A 22,074-nucleotide genomic window follows, 5' to 3' on the forward strand; every position below is an offset into this window, starting at 1 on the left:
ACAATCTATGGTAATCTCTCGATTGCTTCGTTGCTTTCGAACGAACTTAAGAGAGTGCTAAACAGCCCGTCAAACTTGATCGAGGTCAATAATGTAGAGTTATTCATTTATCCTTGTTTATAAAAATATTTGCTTCAAAATACAAGTTATGTAGCTTATACGTACAAATGAATGGTACACCGCAATTTGAATTAAATTGAGAAATAAGACTACATTCGTCAAATTACAATTACAAGCCGTAAAAAAAGTTATTTATAGGATCAAATTTTGTTCATTTAAGCGCTTTCATTGAGAAAACTGTAGTGAAAATGCTTAAATGAACAAAATTTGATCCTATAAATAACTTTTCTTCACGGGTTGTAATCGTAATTACATACGACAAATATAATCTTATTCCTCAATCTATTCCAAACTGCGGTGTACCATTAATTTGTACGTATAAGCTACACAACTTATATTTTAAAGCAAATATTTTTATAAACAAATAAACTTTAAAAAATTTTTTGCATTTTTTGTCTTGATCTAATCGTCCTCGAGTTTGTTTGTGTACGTACTTTAAACGTGTTGTTGTGAGTGTGATGCACTCACACAAGAAATGTCGCAAACGATATAAGGTGTCAAGTGACACCTCGCGCGTGAGCATCGCCCGGCCTGCATACCGGGCGTCGCACCGGGCAATGCACCCGGTTGCTTAATAAACACCCAAAATCTCCTGATTTTGGAATGGAATCTGTATAGCTAGCAATTGCTGGCTAAGCAAGTGCACTGACCGAAGGCCAGTGACCGCGGAAGTACCCTCCCCGGTTATACGCAAAAAAATCGGTGTATATAAACACCAATGTAAAAATAACGAGTGGGCTCAATCAAATAGCGTACAGCGACGAACGAATGTCGCTCGACATTACTTATATGTCACGGGCTTATTTGCGTGTCATACAGCGACGTACTTGTGTCGCTCAACATATCATTTGTACGAATTATTGTAACTCACAATCAGTGTAAGAAGATATAGTAAAAGTGTTATTCTGCAATTGGCTTGATCTCTCACGGAACCTGACCCGAGGAGTCACGGCAGCGATCCCAAAATACCATGTCTCTGAAATAAGGGGCACAACAGTGTAAAAGGAATTTTAATTCTGTAAATTCAATTCGAAACTAAATGGTTGAACAGAGTATCCGTAAAACAGACGACTTTAGAATCTCCTTAAGGTATTATGTACCCTCATTCAGTCATGCTCAAAGATGATCCGCGGAAAAGAAAGAGAACGCAAATAACCTTACCTTTTTTTTAAAGAGAATTAATTTTTTAAAAGACTTTCTAAAAGAATTAACAAGTTTTCAATGCCGGCGGTCAAAAGATTAAAGTAAGCGAAAGATAATACACCTTTGAAAATCACTGGGCTACAAACGCGTTGTGTTTCGTATCCGTGTGCACACGTACATAACATATACAATCTTGTGAGACACAAAGTGAATGAGGAGCTGGCAACGTCGCATTGCACAAAAGCAACGAGAGAAATAAAGTAGAAGTGAAACTCACACATAAATATTCGCTTCATCTTCTCTCACCCACTCTTGTTCACTGTGAGTCACTCGCTTCTTGTAATCAACATCAAAATAATGAACTTTCGATTAGATTTACGTAGAAACGGCACGGGCAATTATCACAAACTTTGTTGTATTTAATAAAAATAATATGTTCTAATAAATGTTAATTTTAAAAAAAAATCTATTAGGATTTTTGTCTATAAGCCATAACGTTCATTTTTTTACATTCGGCCTATCTTCCTTATGTTAAAGACTCACTTTAAGACTTCATAGCTCAAGTTCGGCACAGTAAATCGTTTTAAAATTTCAACCAGTTATGCGAAACAGCTTGATCTACCTGTATAAGAATTTTTTTCAAAATCTATTGAAAATCAATTTTAACATCTAATACCACAATCCTAAATAAATAACCTGTCAATAATCTGTATCGCATAAATCATGTCACATCACATCGTATCAAAGCAGTGAAACTAGCAACACAATATAGTGGAAATAGTGCAAAATGAAGAAAAAATTTTTTTAATTGCGGGGCCCTCCGCTCTAAACTCTCCACCTTCTGTCTTAAACCACTTCTCGCCTTTATCATTTCTTACGCACTTATAACAAAAAAATAGAATGTGTCACTCGTGCGAATTAGCTATTTTTACTCGTTGAAAATAGTCGTTGAAAATATTTTTTGTACTTGTAACACAAATATATATTTTAATCAAACACCCAATTAAAATAAATTAATTATAAAAATACACTTCTCACGAAAATTTAAAATACAATTTTTTTAATAAGTAAATTTTGGACTTGGTTAGGTGGTGTAAAAGTGAATGGTCGTGTGGCAATAGCGGTGTGAGAATAGGGATAGGAATAATCGGAATAATGAGATTTAGGTTGTAAAAATTGTTGTAAGAGAGAAGAGAGGAGAGTAAAGTTGTAAAGTAATTGGAGGGAACGCGGTAGAAATAGGAGATAAGGTCAGAATTTGGATAAACGATTATAGAAATGGAGGTTAGAATACGTAGTCGTGCGCGGGAAAAGGCATAGAGAGGAAAAGAAGTAAAGAATGTTAGAAGAGGGCTAGAGAAATCGAATAGATATAAGGTAGATATGTGTGTCATAATGAAGTGAGGATTGTAAGGAAAGAATGAATATAGAAATGAGCAAGAGAAGATTAGGTTAGGTTAAGTTAACGTTCGAAGGTTCTAGAGAGATGACAAAACGAAAATAAGAAGTAAAGTGTATATGTTAATGAAAGCGAAGGTAATATAATTATAAAATATGTAGGATGGGTATGTAGAATAGATAATAATACTGTCTCGGTAAGAATAAGAAATTTAGAACAGAGGAAGAAATAAACTCAGAACACATGCCCTGGATGATGAAAATGACAAGGATAAAGTAGAAGAAGAGGAAAGGGAATGCAGAACGGACAAGAATAAGAGAGGACATTCACCTACAGAATGATCACGCTAGGAAAGAGTGGGAAAGGTAAATGGATGAAGACTCTAGTTCTGGTAGGTTAACGGCTGTACACTAAAGAAGATGAAAGCAAGGTTCTATGAAGAGGCAAACAAAATGTAGAAGAGATGAATAAATTGAAAAAAGAAAATCAAAGGGTTTTTTGGTCCAAAAACAAGAAAAGAATGGATCAGAGATGCAGTAGAGAGAAGAGATAACGGGTCTAGGATAATGGCAGTATACATTAGAGAAGAGGAAAGATAAGTGCTATGAAGAGGTGAAAGAAAGGAGAGAAGAGAGGAGTAAAATGAGAAGAGTAATTTAAAGGACTTTCTGGACCGGAAACAAGAAAAGATTAGAGCAGAGATGCAAGAGAGATAACACAAGAGGAACTAATAAGGTAAAGGATTAAAAGGAAAGAAGCAAAGGATACAGTTTTATTGGTGATCCATATAGTACGGACTGCGTGGAAAAAGTAAAGAAAAAAGGGTTGCGGTCTCCTTCGGGTTATGGATCGGGACTTGAAAGCAGCTCACAATACAAGAAGAGAAAATCCAGGAGGTACACGAGAAGAATGTAAAATATAGGAAGTGAAGATGGAAAGAAGATTCGAGGACACAAGGATGATAGGAGGGATAGAAGAATAAGAAGTAACAAGTACAACAAATTTAAGACGAAGAGAGCAAGACTGGGAAGAAGCTGTGCGATGGGTTCATGGTCTTTCAGTGAGTAGATAGTAGATAGCGGAATAGGTTAGGTGCACGTGGAGTAGAGGGATAAAAATTATAAGTAAAGTAGGAGAGGATAGAATTATCAATGTATGTAAGGAATAGAAGAGGTAAAGCAGTTTAATTATCTTATCGTTGTCATTGGTATATTAGAATATTGAAAGTGTGCGATTATAGAATAAGATAAGATACATTACATACATTACATTAGGTTCATAGGTATATAGATTTATTTAATAGTGAGAAGCCATGCGACTGGGGATTAGGATAGAAGGCTAGTTAAATAATTGGAGGAATATATGTAAAAAATGTAGAAGGTATAATGTATAAGATATAGAAAAAGGAAAGGTGTTTAAAAAATAGAGGAACTAAATGTAAATAAACAGGTAAATGTCAAGAGAAATAATGATTAAGAAATTAGGAGTTTAGGTTAAACCAGTATAAGATAAGGTGTGGATGAATGCAAGGTTAAAATTTCGAATGTAAACCAAGTCCCTTCTTGGCGTTGTATATGCTTGAAATAATAAAAATTCTTATAAGTAAATTTTCTTAAATTTAGGATACTTAAAAGTAAAAAATAAATTTTTGTATTGTTTTACATTATTTTCTGAGTCAAAAAAAAAAAATTGCTATTTTTTATAGCTAATTTTATCCATTTGCTTCACATTTACATGCCATTAAAAAATTTAGCAACTATACTATTTAATAAAACAATATTTTAAAAATTAATAAAACAATATTTCAAAAATCTTTTTTTAATTACGATACACGATAATTTTTAATAGAATTATGAGCAATCAAAATTGAAATGCAGATTTTTTATTAAACCAACGATAAGTAACCAAAAATTGAAGAATTAAAAATATCTTTCAATAGAAAGGGCTTCCGGATACATGCCGCGTCCTGGTACAGCGTTGCGCCGACGTTTCGCAAACATTGTAGTTTGCATCATCAGGGCTAGGAGCTCTGATACTGAGCTCTCTTGGACTGTAACCGTCCTTATATATCCCTTGTTCTGGTGGTAGGGATGGGTGGCACTTACTTGAACACGATTTAAATGAACACAGTGCATTTGAACACGGTGCTTTTGGAAACAATATCATGCGCACGGTTCAAATGACCACGGTGCATTTGCACACGGTGCATTTGGACACAAAAGAAATTTTATTAAAAATATACACCAGTTATATGCACACGTAAAATTTGACCACCGGATATTTGCACACGAAAAAATAACCACCGCTCACTTGGATACGTAAAGTTGCACACCATTCATTTGCACACCGCTCACTTGCACACCGTTTACTTGCCCACCACTCATTTGCACACCAAGAAATGCGCACCGATCATTTGCACACGGAAAGATGCACACCAATCATTTGCACACGGAAAGATGCGCATTGATCATTTGCACACGGAAAGATGCACACTGATCATTTGCACACGGAAAGATGCGCACTGATCATTTGCACACGGAAAGATGCACATCGATCATATGCACACCGTTCATTTGGACACGATGCTTTTGGACACCGCTTATTTGCACACCGCTCAGTTGCACACCGTTCAATTGCACACCGTTCAATTTCACTATAATTTATTAAAATTATAATTATCATACTATAAAAAAATGTAACTCATTATAATCTTAAATATTCTACATTTTGATTTGAATTATTATTAAATTTAATATTCTAATAAGTCTTCCATTTAAGTCGCAAATCCATGTGGTGCAGTGAATGCTTTACACACACACGCACGCACGGACGCACACACGCACGCACTCACGCACGCACGGGGATGCAAGGGGAGGCCTTCGGCCCCCTTCCCGCACTCACCCCGTCGCTAACCCATGTACACATTGCAAACGCAGCCGTAATGTATGAATATTTAATATGCGTTTGATTGAACGTTCTGCAATTGAACGGTGTGCAACTGAGCGGTGTGCATCTTTTGGTGTGCAAATGATCAGTTCGCATCTTTCCGTGTGCAAATGATCAGTGTGCATCTTTTCGTGTACAAATAATCAGTGCGCATCTTTCCGTGTGCAAATAATCAGTGCGCATCTTTCCGTGTACAAATGATCGGTGCGCATTTCTTGGTGTGCAAATAAATAATGGGCAAGTAAACGGTGTGCAAGTGAATGGTGTGCAAGTGAGCGATGTGCAAACGAATGATGTGCAACTTTTACGTGTCCAAGTGAATGGTGGGCATTTTTTCGCGTGCAAATATCCGGTAGTCAAATTTTACATGTGCATATAACTGGTGTACATTTTTAATAAAATTTTTTTTATGTCCAAATGCACAGTGTGCAAATGCACCGTGGCCATTTGAACCGTGCGCAAGATATCGTGTTCAAAAGCACCGTGTCCATTTGAACCGTGTGCAAGTGCACCGTTCCCGTCTAATAGTAGCACAGTTCGTTGGCCTATTGGTCAACTGTTTGCCAATCTTAATACACTGGCGCAAAAAAAAACGAAACAAAATTTTTGATCGATTTTTAGGCAATATTCAAAGTGATGCAACTTTGCGAAAAATCATCCAAATTATATGTACTTTTTTTTTAATTTAAAGGGCAAAGACTCTACTTTCAGAATAGGCGAGAGTTTGATTTGTTAAGTGCGAACCTTTTGTATCGCATAAAAACCAAACATGTGTTTTTTAATTGAAAAAAGTAAAAGTTTGTTATCATTTTGCACAAGTTTCTCGTTAAAATCTTGCTAATATTAATTCAGATTCTGAAAGTTCATTCTTTTCTAAGCAATTTAAAAAAAAAATACATGTCGATACGATGTTTTTTGTTGATTCCACACGAGTTTGAAATTTGCACTGCATTTTAGGGTATTTTAGCAAGTATACGGTATTTTTGAATATCATGAATTTTGAGTATCAATATGATATTGCATATTAATTTTATTCGTGTTTAACTCAATCATACCGCTGTCATCAAAGTGATCCGATCTGCACCATGTGGAGAATGACGATCGGATTTTGTACATCATGTGGCTCTGAAATTCATCGGTGAAAATTTGTACTTCTTGATCTGAATATAACGGATAGCTGATACACCAATTTCACTGAAGTCAACAGAAGATCACATTTATCTATACTCATAAACCCACACATATACGTAAACATACATATACACATACTCATACATAAAAAGTAAAAATTCAAATTTTATTTTAAAAAATCAGCCTTTTCAGGGCCACATGATGTACAAAATCTGATCGTCATTTTCCACGTGGTGCAGATCGGGTCACTTTGATGACGGCGGTATGATTGAGTTAAACACGAATAAAATTAATGTGCAATATCATATTGATACTCAAAATTCATGATATTTAAAAAATACCATATTTATTCGCTAAAATACTTTAAAATGCAGTGCAAATTTCAAACTACCGTGCAATCAACAAAAAACATCGTATCGACATGTATTTTTTTTTAATTGTTTAGAAAAGAATGAACTTTAAGAATCTGAATTAATATTAGCAAGATTTTAACAAGAAACTTGTGCAAAATGATAACAAACTTTTACTTTTTTAAATTAAAAAACATATGTTTGGTTTTTATGCGATACAAGAGGTTCACACTTAACAAATCAAACTTTCGCCTATTCTGAAAGTAGAGTCTTTGCCCTTTAAATTAAAAAAAAGTACATATAATTTGGATGATTTTTCGCAAAGTTGCATCACTTTGAAGATTGCCTAAAAATCGGTCAAAAATTTTGTTTCGTTTTTTTTTGCGCCAGTGTATAATATTGACTTATTATTTGCCAATTAATATGTGCTGTTCAGAAATGTTTTTAATTGATCAATTAAAAAACCGGGAGGACAGTGTACCAAATCGGGCTTATCTGATAACCTTTATCACGGTTAAAGTTATCGGAATGTTTCAAAATTTCTAGACTTTCACGATGTTTCCTGGAAAAATAACCTTGAAAAGTAGCTAACATTGTAGCTCTTTCGTATTGCACGTATGTCCAGTCTTCATCCAATGTTCGGCTAAGGCCGATTGAAAAAAGTGGCCGTATTTGGTACACCGTTCTGTGATTTGTGTACTAATCTTCCTCCTGATTTCTTCTACACTTTTTCGCAAGAGCAGAAGATTTTGTATACACCTGGTGATTCTAAGTGTGGTCTCTGATCTTTCGAATTAAGAAGTAACTGGAAAATCTTCTTTTGTGGTTTGAAGATCACTTTTATATTGTGTCTACGCAAAATTTTGCTAATGCGTTCTGTCGTGTCTTGAAGATACGGAAGAAAAGCCATTTTGTTTTCTTCTCTTTCTTTTTTTTCTCTTCATTCGGCGTCCCGAATTGTTGAGACTGGAAATTTTGTTCTTCAATCTTTGGACTGTTTGACTAATGTTTCTACTACTATACTTTTTTGTCAGAACTTGATTAAGATGTTCTAATTCCCCATTCAAAGAAGTTGGTTCAGAAATTTTACGGGCTCTATATACTAGTGAACTAATGATTAAATTCTTTTGCGAAGGATAATGGTGAGAGGTGGCGTGAAGATTTCGATCTGTGTGTTGGTTTTCGATAGACCTGATGGCTTAAAGTACCATCTCCGTTCCTTCTAACCAACACATCTAAAAAATGGGTTTGGTTGTTTTGTTCTATTTTCATTGTAAACTGAATGTTAAAAGTTGAGAAAGGCAAGAAATTGAGGAAGAGCATCTCTGCCATAGCTCCAGATCACAAAAATGTCATCAACATATCGGAACCATATAGATGGTTTAAGAGATGCGTTTTTTAGAATTTGATTTTCAAAATGTTTGCGAAACGCTGTACCAGGTCGCGGCATTTATCCGGAAACCTTTTCTATTAGAAGCAACGTCAATGGCCGTGAAAGCTTTAAGGCCTGGTCTATAGCTGGAGTAAGCATGGAATAAGAAGAGTAAGGTAATTTCCTTCTGCGCTGTGATTGACCGAGCGTTAAGAAAAGCAGGAGTAGGAGTAAGACGAAATGAAAATAATTTATTTCGCTTACGCCCTTACACCAGTTTTCTTATACTGGATTAACCCTTTTACGCCTAGTCTTACTGCTTACTCCAGCTATTGTAGACCAGACCTTAATCTAAAATAAAAAGATCTTATAGAGAAGACTTGAAATTTTTGTATTAGAAAATCGAAAACTTTTGTAGATTATTTTTGGGCACGTAACAGGCCTAAAAGTGAGAAGACAATTTTCCATTTTGTTTTGCTTGCACAATATGTAATTTCTATATGTAATTTTTATAATACTGTTTCGTATTTTGTTATGATAAATGTTTTCACGATACAACTCAAGAATGTCGTCTGAGAAAATGGATCCCAAAGATGGCATATGTATAGTCGAAGGGTTAATCTTATTTTTTGTACATCTTGATCATGTTCAGAAATTCATGATGATTACATTCATCACAATATACTTGTCACTAATAGCTTTAACTTAATATTTTAGTTCATTTAAAGATCATTCCATGATTAACATAACATAAGCACAAATATACATATAGGTATTTATTTTAACAGAGAAGTATTGTTTTATACTCAACAGCAATTTTATGTTTTAAACTATTCTACGACAAAAATAGACAAATAATAAGCCAATTTCAAATAACTTTAAACATGTAAAATAATTTAATGGATAAATATTTACACTTACGAACTTTCCGCCAATCACCTTAACATATTAGGTGTACAATACTGCTCACCATACGTATTTGAGAGCATTCAATAAGCCTCAGCCGCAGATTTCTTCATATTAAAGCAAAAAATTAAAACCTCCCGCAAATGACGAGAATTTGGCTTGTAAGCTGACATTTTCAATCGAGAATAATTTTATGATGCAGACACAAATTGACTAATATTTCAATGGTGTAATGTTTACAAATGCCTAAGCTTATTGTATGATGTCTACGATCTATTTATTTCGACCATCATTCACCGCTACAGCCATCTATTGAAAAATAACGAAAGCAAAGTTGTACACCTAATATGTTGTCGAGGTCATTTTCTTGAGTAGCCTTTAAAAGGTTATAGCCGTCGCTTATTATCTGTTAAAAAGTTATTAACAAAAAAATGTTTCATAAACAAAACAAAATTTTTATTTAGACTTTGTTTTGCACCGTTAGTAGGGAGAAGATATGGTGGGGTGAAATCGATTCGCGTAAAAAGTTAAAAATCTATGTTGAACAGAACAATTATAAACCGTCGCGAAACGCAAAGCACCGAGGATTGGAACAGAATCATTACCAAAGTAATTTTGGACCATAAGTACCAGAAATATATATAGATTTTGGAATTTCGGCTTTCCACGCGAAGCGAGTACTACTCAATATCTCTCGGTGCTCACAGCCCGCGACGAAATTTATGATTATTAATTCTGTTTCACACGGGTTTTCTATTTTTTACATATAACTTTTATTAATAACAAATCGCGAATAATAACTGAAATCTTTTAAAAGTTATTCAGGAGAATGACTTTGATAACATATCAAGGTCATTCTCCTACTAACATATGATGTCAAGGTCAAGAACATTGACGGGTCCATAAAGGTAAATATTTTAAGAAATAACAATGACAAATGCATACTGTGTTGTTGAGCCTGAAGATTTCCAGTTTCGTTGTAAACTGGAAGTATTGTACGGCGCAGCGTAGCTAAACGGTCTTCTAAGGAAGAGAGTATTCCTACTACTCCACTTGTTAATCGCCGACTTCGTTCCTCCGCCTCTTTTAGAGCCTCCAGACGGGCGATCTCTGACTCTAGTTTGCATTGTATCTCGAATCGCCTTTCGGATGTGTCAGCGCGAGCCACGTGCATGTTTTCCAGGCTTTGACAATAACTAGTTAAAAAATTAAACAATAAAGTTAATAATTTTGAATTTAACTTATAAGGGAGACACCAGAAAGTTTTCCTTCCGATTGTTTCGAGTTTCATATAGGCTTTTTATTCCTGCACCAGTTCAAAAAGTGTACACTAAAGCGTACGTTATTTCAAAATTAATGTAACCAATACCGTTCGTTATTCCAGTGCAGAAAAACTTAATGCATGAGTTCACTGAATTAATTGTACTAGGTCTGGAGGTAATGCAAGCAGTGTAAGATAACCAAATAACCGGTAATTTCAAAATAAATTTAAAAGTTAAATTCCCACATAGCACACTCGTTTTGTGAATGTCCTGGGGATGTCTCTGGGATATTCAAATATTTGTCCAAATATGACGTCCACCGGATGAATGTGCTGTATTGTATATATACAAGATATATATATATATATATATATATATATATATATATGTACACACACACACACACACACACACACACACACACACACACACACAGAGGGTGTCTCATGTAGTGTAGCGGGCCATGTAGCTCCACGGGTTCTCTACGCGCTTATCACACATTCCCTTACTTTATTTTTATTTTTTATATTAATAAATAATTAAATAAATAAATAAATTTAAATTAATAAATAAATAGAGAAATAAATAACTAAATAAACTAATAAGTAAATAAATAAAAATAAATACAATTAGAAAATTTTTCAATTCCTTATTATTTTTTATTATTAGTTGTTAATTATTTATTTGTGTACTCGTATTTATTCAATTATTTAAAATATTTGTTTGATTCAATTACTTAATTCTCATAGTTGACTTACAGCGATAGGCAAAATTAACGGGAGAGATTCAATGGCGCACAGTACAATTGGACACGTTGCAATTGCCCACCGTGGTATTAGACACGAAACATTGCGCATCGTTCAATTGCGCACCGTTCAATTGAACACCATTCGATTGGACACCGTTCGATTGGAAACAGTTCGATTGGACACCGTTCTATTGGACACAGTTCGATGGGACACAGTTCGATTGGACACCGTTCGATTGCGCGGGAGCGTCCCAGATGCGCACAGTAATAAACGGACACAGCAGGCTGAGTGAAACGGACACAGTAACAAACGGACACAGACCAAATGGACACAGTAACAACTGTGCACACAGACTAAACGGACATAGTAACCAACAGACTTATGGGTTGCGACTTCTCAAAGCACCCCTACCGACGGGATGGGTGCGGGAGAGGGGGCGAAGGCGTGTGTGTGTGTGTGCGTGTGTAAAACATTCACTGCACCACATGGGTTTGCGACTTAAATTGTGTGCAATTGAACAGTATGTAATTGAACGGTGCGCAATTGAACGGTGCGCAACTGAACGGTGCGCAATCGAACGATGCCCAATCGAACTGTGTGCAATCAAACGGTGTCCAATCGAACGGTGTCCAATCGAACTGTGTCCAAACGAACTGTGCGCAATTGAACGAACTGTGTGCAATGTTTCGTGTCTAATAGTGGGCAATTGCAACATTCGTATATCTAAAATAATAGCACCGAATTCTACGGAAAAATTGCATAAAGACCGTATAATACATGTCGATATTAAAAAATTATTTAAAAAATTGTTTAAGCATTAATAAATTTTGTTAATAAAATTATGTTAGAACATAACAATAATTACATAAATTAAAATTATATTATAAAATTCAATTTGAAATTAATTTCTTTATTACCTTTTATTTTACCTTTCATTATTTTAATGGTAGTAATTTTAGATTTGTATTTTTTAAATTTTAGTGAGCCATATAATCTGCTAGGTTTAAATAGATTATAAAAAAATTCTTTTCCATATTTATTTTATTTTTAAAATTATATTACGCTTTGTTGCAATAACTTATTTATTTTTAGTTATTACACAGTTTAGTTATTTTACAGTATTTATTCGTATTTGAAAATCCTGATAAATTTATTCTAGTTAATCCTATAATTATTCATTCAATGAAAATTTGGAATTATATCACCACATATTTTTAATTTATTAAAAATAATTATGATACTTTTTAGATAACTAATTTTTTAATAAAACAAAAGAAACGACGAAAGGGTTTTATTTATTCATGTAAACAAAAAATTAATATTTTGACATTTTAAAATACTATTACTCCGGAGAAGAATATGTTTCATAATAAAATATTAACTCAAAAAGAGCTGTTAATTAATCTCGAAAAAGATTGTTTTTAGTTTTAGAAAGAACTTGTAATTTTTAAAAAACCTTACAAGCTGAATGTTTTTGCATGAACAACTCTTACATACACATTGGAATAATCTATCAAGAATTTTTAATAATCACGCCTGTGTATTCTTGCAATATTTTTTTAGGAGACGTAGACTCTATTAAATACATATGTACATATATAATTTTTTTCAGATAATTTTAGAGAAAATGTAATAATGTCATCCCGAGTGAACTGTTAAAAAACAATACAAAAAATATTGAAGCATTATTTTCCTTCTGCACTTTCTTTTTTGTCTATCTTTCTATATTAAAAGTGAGGAGAACCTCCTCGCCAAAAATTAGTCAAGGTAGACTTCGTCGAATTTCTCTTGAGGTTCCTCTTCTGAAGATTCTAATGGTTCCTTTAGTGGAGATGTCTCCAGGCGAGTTTTCTTCGCTGTAGATTGTTCAGGAAGATTGTGTGGCGTTTGTGTGGCGGCCTCTTGGTGAGTCGTCTGAGTCGATGCGTCGATGAAGAATCTTGGTTCAGGGAAATCAATCGGGATCCAGCTTCCAAGGGAAGTATTCTGTAGATCTCTCTTGCTCTGACATCTGAGATCTTCGCCCTAGTTGGAGCAAGTACTACATTTGCTCATTGAGTGAAGAGACGTCGATTCGTCCCTTCTTATATATTGTCTGATTAGTCATCTTAATTGCGAGTTAATTCATAATGCGACGTTTGTCGGCAGGAAGAATTTCCTCTATTTGTTTGCTAAATTTAGAATATATGTGCGGCTGTCAATTATCGACGGTCATAGTCGCCTTGTCAATGATCACAGCCGCCACAAGAGTTTCTCGTATGGCGCAGGTCATATAATTGAGGTTCATGTTGGATTATCCAACATCTAGGAAAATGTTTATTTAAAAATTTTACTATGTATAAATATATGCGTGCGGTAATGCTTCATTCAAAAAAATTATAAGTTTTTTGCAAAAAAAGAATTGCTCCAAAAGTTTTTTAGAAGTTAGTTTTAAAAAATGTATAATTTTTCCGTTTTGCTTTTTTCCTTAGAAAAATATACTTATATATATAATACGAATATGTTTTGATACGCAAACTTATTGCGTATCAAAACATATTCGTATTACAAATCGATTAGAAGATTTTTAATTTTCTTAGGCCCAAATTTATAGTCGTCAGCCCTTGGCACTTGACACTCAGTCGCCGCCATTTTGTTGTTTTTTAAAACGTGAACAGATGAAAAGCAACAAGATAACGACAACTGAGTGCCAAGTGCCAAGTACTAACCCCAGTAAGCAAGAAGCATTGCGCGCACGCGCGCGCGCGCGCGTGTGTGTGTTGTGTGTGTAATCAACGATTTTAAAATGTTAATTTTAGAGAAATTTTTCTAACATTATGTTTCTAACATTATAACATAACGTTTAATAAATATTTTTTAAATATTATTTAATAATTGTCGATAATACAAAGTAGTCCTGGGCAAACTGGTCAAACTTATTCGCATATTTTTGTATTCTATTTTGTTTGCTTGCAATGGATATATATACGAATATGTGTGTGTGCGTGTGAGCGTACGCATGTTGACGCGAATCGTACGAATGCCTATTGCTCCTGTAATCCTTTCGCTAAATTAAAATAATACAGAACGCAAGTCTCAAGCATCATGATTTACCCTGAAGTGCTAACAGATTATGCGCCCAGAATTGCGGTCGCGGAATTCATTACAACGTGTATGCAGAAAAACTGTGTGTGTGTGAAATTTAGTAAATAAGATAAAATTTGAGTTATAAACAAGGAAATAACAAGATATCAAAAATTATAAAAATCAACGGCAAAGGACAACACATAAAAATTACAAATGGGGGCCATACTAGTAAAAAAATGATGTGTAGACCTACGTTAACGGTACAAAACTGAAACCTACGACGGGAGCAGAGGCAATAGTAGAATGGAGAAGCAAGGATGCAAAGGCGAAGGCTGATATTGTGTTGTCAATGAGAGCTGCGGAGTTAAATATAATCCGCGGATTAGAAAAATTAAGAGAAGTTTGATTAAAAATACAAAAGAAAGTAGGCGGTCGGTGACGGACGGTCGAGAAGAAGGAAGTGAAGAGTGGAAAATGGAGAGGCAGGAGAAGTGTCGGAAATATTGGAGCAGGTTACCGGAGATGAGACAGCAGATGTCGGTGGCAAGACAGTGCGCAGGAACGGAAGGAAACGGAAGATGAGCAGACAAGCAGCAGGAGAGATAGAGAGAGGCGCTGGTGAGGAGAGTGTGAGGAAGAGTCGACAGATGGCATGACAAGAGGGCCTTACTTCGATCCATCGATATACGAAGAGAGGTGGGATTGGTGGAGAGCGCGGGGCAGAAAGAGGATTGGTGGAATAGAAGAAAGGAGGCTGGAGATTGGGCGACAGGGATAGCCGGTAGGTAAGGAGGGGAGATGATGGTAGCGGGCTTAGGAACACGTAGGTTGCCAGGCGCGTAGTCCACTAAGAAAGAGTAACATCGATGTATCGAGCGAAGAGGAGGGAGAGCGGCAATTGAAGGAGATTTCGAGAGGAAGTCGGATCGATATATCGAAGTTGAGAGCGGTGAAAAAGCACATGGTACGGAAAATAGAGTGGAAGAAATAGTAGCGAAGAAGAAAGTGTTGTCGGAAAGTGCAAAGAGTGAGAAGAATAAGAGAAAGAAGAAGATGGAGCGGACAAAAAGAGCAGGAGAGATCTGTGCGGAGCTAGAGAAGATAAACGGAGAGTTGAAAGGGATAAGAGAAGGCGTGGGGAAGATGATTGAATTGATGAATGTAATGTGTAAGAAGACACGTGGAGGAGAAGAAAAGCAAAGGGAAGAAAAGAAGGAAGGAGCACATGAGAAAGAGAGGAGAGAGAAAAGAAGCGGAAGGTGATAAAGGAGAAGAGGGTGAAGGCAGTAGAAGTGGAGAGAACAGAGAAGCTGGAGGAGGGCAGAAGGGACAGAGAGATCGGAGAAGGCAAAACAGACAAGGAGAAAGAGAAAAAGCTGTGGGAGGAAGAGAAGATAAAGAGAAAGGCAAAAAGAAGAAAGAGAAGAAAAAGAGCACGGAGACAAGGAGGAACGGACAGGAGGGGGTAAGAAAGGAAGAAAAGAGACAGGAGAAAGAGATAGAGAAGGTAATTGAAGAGGGAACATAAGGAGAGAAATAAAGAGAGGAAGAACGGGATAGAGGTAACAAAAAAGGGTGGAGGAATGGTGGAGAGAAGTGGAGATGGAAGAGGAAGGCAAGTAGGAGAAAAGAAACGGGATAGTCAGAACGAGGAGGCATGAAGAGAAGATAAAGAAAAAAAAGAGGAGAGAGCGGAGAGGAGAGGAAGGAGGAAGAATACGGAGGCGGAGGAGAAAAGAGGGCGGTGGTGATCAGAAGGAGGTAAGGGAAGAAACGAGGAGGACGGAGCAGAGGGAGGAAGCAGAGGACGGTTAGAGGAAAGTGGAGAAGAAGAGGGTTGACAAAAGGAAGGAAATGGAGAAGATGAAAAACAGGATAGACGAGAGAGAAAGGGCAATGCACAAGGAAAGACAGAGGACAAGGAGGGAGGAAAACAATAGAAGGAGGAAGAGGAACATGGTGTGGAGAGGTAGAATGAGAGGACGAGGAGGAGAGAAGAGGCTTTGTAGAGGAGATAATAGGCACTAAGAAGGGAGGTGGAAATAGAGACGGTGACGAAACGGAGGGAGGAGGGGGGAAGGTGGGTGCTAATAACGGAGATAGACAGAGAAGACAGAGAGGGGATCCTGTTCAGAAAGGGGTAGTTAAAGGGGGTAGTTATGGGGGGTGGGTGTAAATAAAGATTTAACAATGGACGAGAGGAGAATGATAGAAAATTTTGGAAACGACGAGAAGGGAGAGGGCGAAAGGCAAAAGGGTAAAGATTTCGAACAGAAGGCTATGAGTAGAGGATAGGAAATGGAGCTGGGATGGGGAGAGAGGAAGGTGGAGAGAAAAAGAGGAACAGAATTAAAGGAGATGGAGAGGAGCAGAGAGGAGGAGGGAAAGTGGGAGAAAAAACTGGATAAAAATAGAAGGATACAGGATCAGAAAGGAATAAAAGAGGAGGGAGGATAGTATAAAGGATATGATGTATAATTAATTAAACAGGTTTTTTGTTATGTGCAAGCAGGAGGCGGATTTACGGAGGCTTGAGAGCAAGAGAGATGAGAGAGAGAAAGGAGAAGAGAGTCACGATGAACGGGATGGAAGGAGAAGGAGGACGGAGAAAGAGACGGAGAGAAATAAGAAGGATAGAGAAGGAAACAGTGGAATTCAAGGACAAGGTGGAGCAAGAAGAAACAAAAGAGAAAGGGAGAGAGGGGATGAAAAGGGAGAGTTGGGAAGGATCAGAAAGGGAGGGTTCGAGGAGGGATGGGAGTGTTAGCTTGTAAAGGGTCGCACATAGCCAGGTCGGTGTAAAAAAAAGGGTGTTTTTAATAGCTTGTGAATGGTTTGGGTACGCTCCATAAAAAAAAGCGCTATTGTAACACTCTTTGGGGTAAAACAATAAATCCATATCTATCTATCTACAAAAGAAACGTTTTGATTAAAAGGACCGGTGCAAAAAGCGAACCTTTTAAAAAGAATTATCTTGTCACGATTAAAGAAAAGAAAAAATGTGCGAACACATTAATGCGAACGGCATTTTTTGAAGCGGTGGCAAAATTGAAAGAAATAGGCTTAAAGGATTATGTGCAGTCAAGAGGCCGAAAAAAGTGATTTTTTGAGAATTTTTAGGGAGAAACTGAATTGGTTTACTATTACAAGAGTTTTGCACCTAAAAAAGTAACTCTTAAATAATACTGCCTAGGTTTTTGTTGAAGAAGAATAAGTATTCATGAGGTTACAGCTCTGTAAAGAAAAGTGAAAAAAAATTCGTCTTGCGGTGATCATTCTAGCTTCTCCTAGGCTTATCTAAAATCAAAAAACCAAAATCATTTCGAGGGTAGTCTCAGAAATACCCAACCTGACGTATAAATGGCGGTTGTTGTTTACAAAAAATTACTATGATAGAAAATACCAACCTTATAAAACTTAAGTGTAAAGTTTAAAGACGCTACGTTATTTAGTATTTGTTTAGCAGCCATCAATAGTAAACTCTCTCACTGAATTTGAAAACATAAAAAAAATGGGTTATCGTTATGTGATATAATACTTTCAGTGGAAAAGTCTCAGTTCAACCAATATTAAAACCGAGCTAGATTCTACTCTGGGGGAATCTACTCCTTTGTTTACAACAGTAAAATATTAGGTGGCAAAGTTTAAACAAGGCTGTACGAGCTGCCAAGACAAACATCGCAGTGGTCGCCCAAATGAGGTGACCACGCCAGAAATAATAAAGAAAATACATAATATCGGGATGTGCGCTATTGAATTGTGCGCTATCGGGATGTGCGCTATCGGGTTGTGCGCTATCGGGATGTGCGCTGTGGGTATGTGCGCTATTGGAATGTGCGCTATCGGGTTGTGCGCTATGGAGATGTGCGCTATCGTGATGTGTGCTATTGGAATGTGCGCTATCGGGATAATGCACTTTTTACTTAGTGCGCTATTGGGCTAATGTCTTTTTTACTGTGCGACATCGGGACGTGTGCTATCGGAATGTGCGGTATCGGGATAATGCCCTTTTTGTACGTTATTGGGCTAATATGCCTTTTTTACTGTGCGATATCGGGATGTGTGCTATCGGGATATGCGCTATCGGAAATTTACTAAATTTAATAACGGTACCCTCTCACGAATGTTGAGCAAATAAATTGTGGGAAAATGAGCGGTGTGCAAATAAATGGTGTGCAACTTTTACGTGTCCAAGTGAACGGTGAGCATTTTTTCGTGTGCAAATACCCGGTTGACAAATTTTACGTGTGCATATAACTAATGTACATTTTAAATAAAATTTCTTTTGTGTCCAAATGCACCATGGCCATTTGAACCGTGTGCAAGATATCGTGTCCAAAAGCACCGTGTCCGTTTGAACCGTGTCCAAGTGCACCGCTCCCGTAAAGAATACGGCAATAGGAATAAGAGTAAGAAGACAGGAATAGGGATAAATAAAAAGTCAGAGTCGAGAAGGAAAGTTTATTTTGGAATGTAGTCCGTATAAGAGGACAGGATAGAGACTGCTGTGATTATATCAAAAGACGCGATTTTATTAGTTTAAGTAAGATATGGGTAGAAGGAAAGAGTTGGAATAATTTAAAAAAGTTGCTGCCTAGTTCGCATGTATGGGATTGTTATTACACGAGAAGGATTAATAGAAGAGGTAGAGCAAAAGATGTTATAATAGATAAAAAGAAAGGATGGAGACACGATGATAAGAAATTGTTGAAAGCAGCGGAGAGAGATGGATAGTAACTAATTTTTAAAAAACGTTTAAAAGAAACAACTTAATAATTATAATGATATATAATCAAGGTAACTGGGAAATTATTAAAGGAGTAATTAAAGAAATAGTAGAGAAAAACAAGAACGAAGCTATTTTAAGGGGGCATAGCAGTTTGGCGCTACCAAAAAAAGGCATTCTTCATGAATTTTTTTTACAGCCAAGAGACTAACTATAAAAATGAGACTTTTTGCATAATAAAGTACACCTTTTGTAATTCTCGTACAAATTTTATTGTACTAGTTTAGTTAAAAAATCCCCCCCCCTTTCACCGTCGTGGAGTTATCCGTGCGCGCCACGCATGATTCTGCGGTAACCATAATATCTCCTTGCCCGTTCATCCGAAACACAAAAACCAAACGGGATCTTAAAAAAGAGTAAATTCCCTTGTCCTTGTCGTATCCGATTTTTAAAATTCAAATTTTAAACAAAATGGCGGACCTTTAAAATTAGAATGCCGATTTTCGGCCAAAAATTTTATTTTTGTTTGTTAAAAAAAAAATAGAAAAAATTTGAATTTTAAAAATCGGATACGACAAAGACAAGCAAATTTCATAAGCTTTTAGTTAAAAAAAAAAGGTAGATCGGTTGATCCGTTTTCAAGTTATCATGGTTACCGACTTTAAAAACATGGTTTTGAGAAAAACGCGTTTAAAATTTTCGAACGATGTTACTCTATTGTACAACTGAATTTATTAAACTTATTATCGTCAATTCCTGGGCCATACAGGGAACCCTCCTGATCAAGATCTGTCTCTATTTGTTCATTTTTAGAGAGACGGCGATTTATACGAGCCTTCCGCGTCGCGTGCTATGCCCGGATGTCAAAAAGGCCAAGCGCACGCTTGTGCACTGCCAGATAAAATATATTGTGTAATTTTTTTACTTATTGGAATTTAAAAAAACAATTTTAGGACAACATTCTTGAAGGTTTAAACTGTCGAAAAATGCAATAAAAAAAATATCGGTTTTTTGAATCCGACAAACTGCTATGCCCCCTTAACAAAGGACGATTTTAAAATAAAAATAGGAGAGTTAGGTTAGGTTTAGAAAAAGAGATAGGATTTGATAGGAATAGCAAGGATAAAATAATAGGTAACTATGGAAGGGATTTTATAAATTTAATATATAATAAAAGAGGATCTATTTGTTAAATGATACGACAGAAGGTGACAGAAATGGAGAATATACTTATTTAAGCGCGAGAGGTAATACCGTTATAGGTTATGTAATTGCGAACGAATATTGTCTAAATAAGATCAATGAATTCAAAATAGATGTAAGAGTGGACTTGGATCACATGCTCTTGACGGTTGAATTGATTATGGACAAAGATGAGAAGAAAGAAAAGGACAAAGGTCAACACAAAGAAGGACAAAGACTTTGGGATAAAAAATCAAGAATCTTGTGCGAGGAAAGAACAAAAATGGCGGAATAAACTGAAAATCTGGAAAGATACGACAGAAGTAATCTGGAAAAATTTTAAAGAGACAATACTGGAGGTAATGGTAAAAAAGAAAGTTGGATCCAAGAGGAAAGATTTAAGACATAAGAAATGGTAGGACAGAAGCTGTAAAAAAAAAAGGAAATTACATAGAATTTTAACAAAATGGAGAAAAGAAAAGTGTATAAGATAGGTGTACTTGAATAAGAAGAATATGTTAAAGGCATTCCTGGAACAGAAACAGGAAAAGTGGAAAGAAGAGAAGGAGCTGAAGCTTAGAAGTTTAAAGAATGCTACAGAAGTCTGAAAATATATAAATAAAAAAAGAGAAAGAAAAATAATGAAAAGAAATAACATAGAAAAAGAAGTTTGGAATAGGCACTTCATGGAATTACTGGAAAAAACAGTGAAAAAAGAGAATGGAAATACAGAAGGAATGTATAAATTATCCAAAGTAAATGAGGAAGAAGAAGTAAAAGAAGATACAGAGATTATGGAAGAGGATATGGGTGGAGCAATTGACAGACTGAAAAATAAAAAGATACCAAGTATAGACGGCATACCTTTGGAGGCATGACGGTATAGTGGCACAGTAATAAAAAAAGGTCTAAAACTAATAAGGAAGATTTAGAAGGGATGCAGCTTTCCGGAAAACTGAAAAACCAGAATGATCTTACTTTTATTATAGAGGTATTTCCTTGTTCTGTTCAGCATACAAGATCTACACTGAGATAATAAGAAATTAGAAGAAGGTTGGAAGTGCTTCCGAAAAGTCAAGGAAGTTTTAAAAGAGAAAGAGAAACGATGGAGAATATCTTTATATTGAATCACATAGTACAGAGAAAAACTCAAAGAAAAAAAGGTCTTCGCACTCTTCGTGGATTTAAAAGTAGTCTTTGATAACATAAAAAAAAGAAATTGTAGAATATATTAGAAGAATTAATTATAGAGAAGATGATTGGAAAACTAAAAGTGATGTACGAGAACACGACGGTGACAGTGACTGAAGGATTGACGGGAGAATTCTACACGAATGAAGGAGTTAGGCTGTGTATCCACTGCTTTTCAATCTGTATATAACGGACTTAGATAGTTACAGGCGAAAAAGAGGGATAGAACGTTTAAAATTAGGTAATAAAAAAATTATAGTCATTAGCGTATGCGGACAATATGATTTTATTGGCAAAAAAACAGAGTAGGTTTAATAAATATAACGGAAACTTAAAAAGTTTTTAAAGAATAAAGGTTACTATAGTTAAATACATAAAGAATAAAGGTGACTATAGTTAAATACATATAAAGATAATGATATTCCATAGAAACGGAAAAAAAATAGGTAAATGAAAATAGGAAAATAAGGAATTAGAAGAAGTAAATATTTTCAAATATCTAGGTTTTACTTTTAATAGAAAAGAAGATTA

General features: G+C 35.7%; 1 protein-coding gene across 3 annotated transcripts in view; it reads right to left on the reverse strand.

The window, feature by feature from the left end:
• Positions 1–22,074, reverse strand: part of LOC105835232 (exocyst complex component 7) — a 105,283-nt gene that overhangs the window by 57,743 nt on the left and 25,466 nt on the right. For 2 of the 3 annotated variants that reach the window (XM_036290989.1, XM_036290988.1), the window contains exons 2-3: positions 10,313–10,563; positions 992–1,096 (exon numbers count right to left, since the gene is read on the reverse strand). In XM_036290989.1, coding sequence (XP_036146882.1) covers positions 992–1,096; positions 10,313–10,541 — 334 coding nt within the window. In that variant the 5' untranslated portion in view covers positions 10,542–10,563. The remainder of the gene's footprint in view (positions 1–991; positions 1,097–10,312; positions 10,564–22,074) is intronic. The other variant, XM_036290990.1, reaches the window with a different exon arrangement.

Source organism: Monomorium pharaonis, chromosome 8 (assembly GCF_013373865.1).
Source record: "Monomorium pharaonis isolate MP-MQ-018 chromosome 8, ASM1337386v2, whole genome shotgun sequence".
Classification (NCBI taxonomy): Eukaryota; Metazoa; Arthropoda; class Insecta; order Hymenoptera; family Formicidae; genus Monomorium; species Monomorium pharaonis.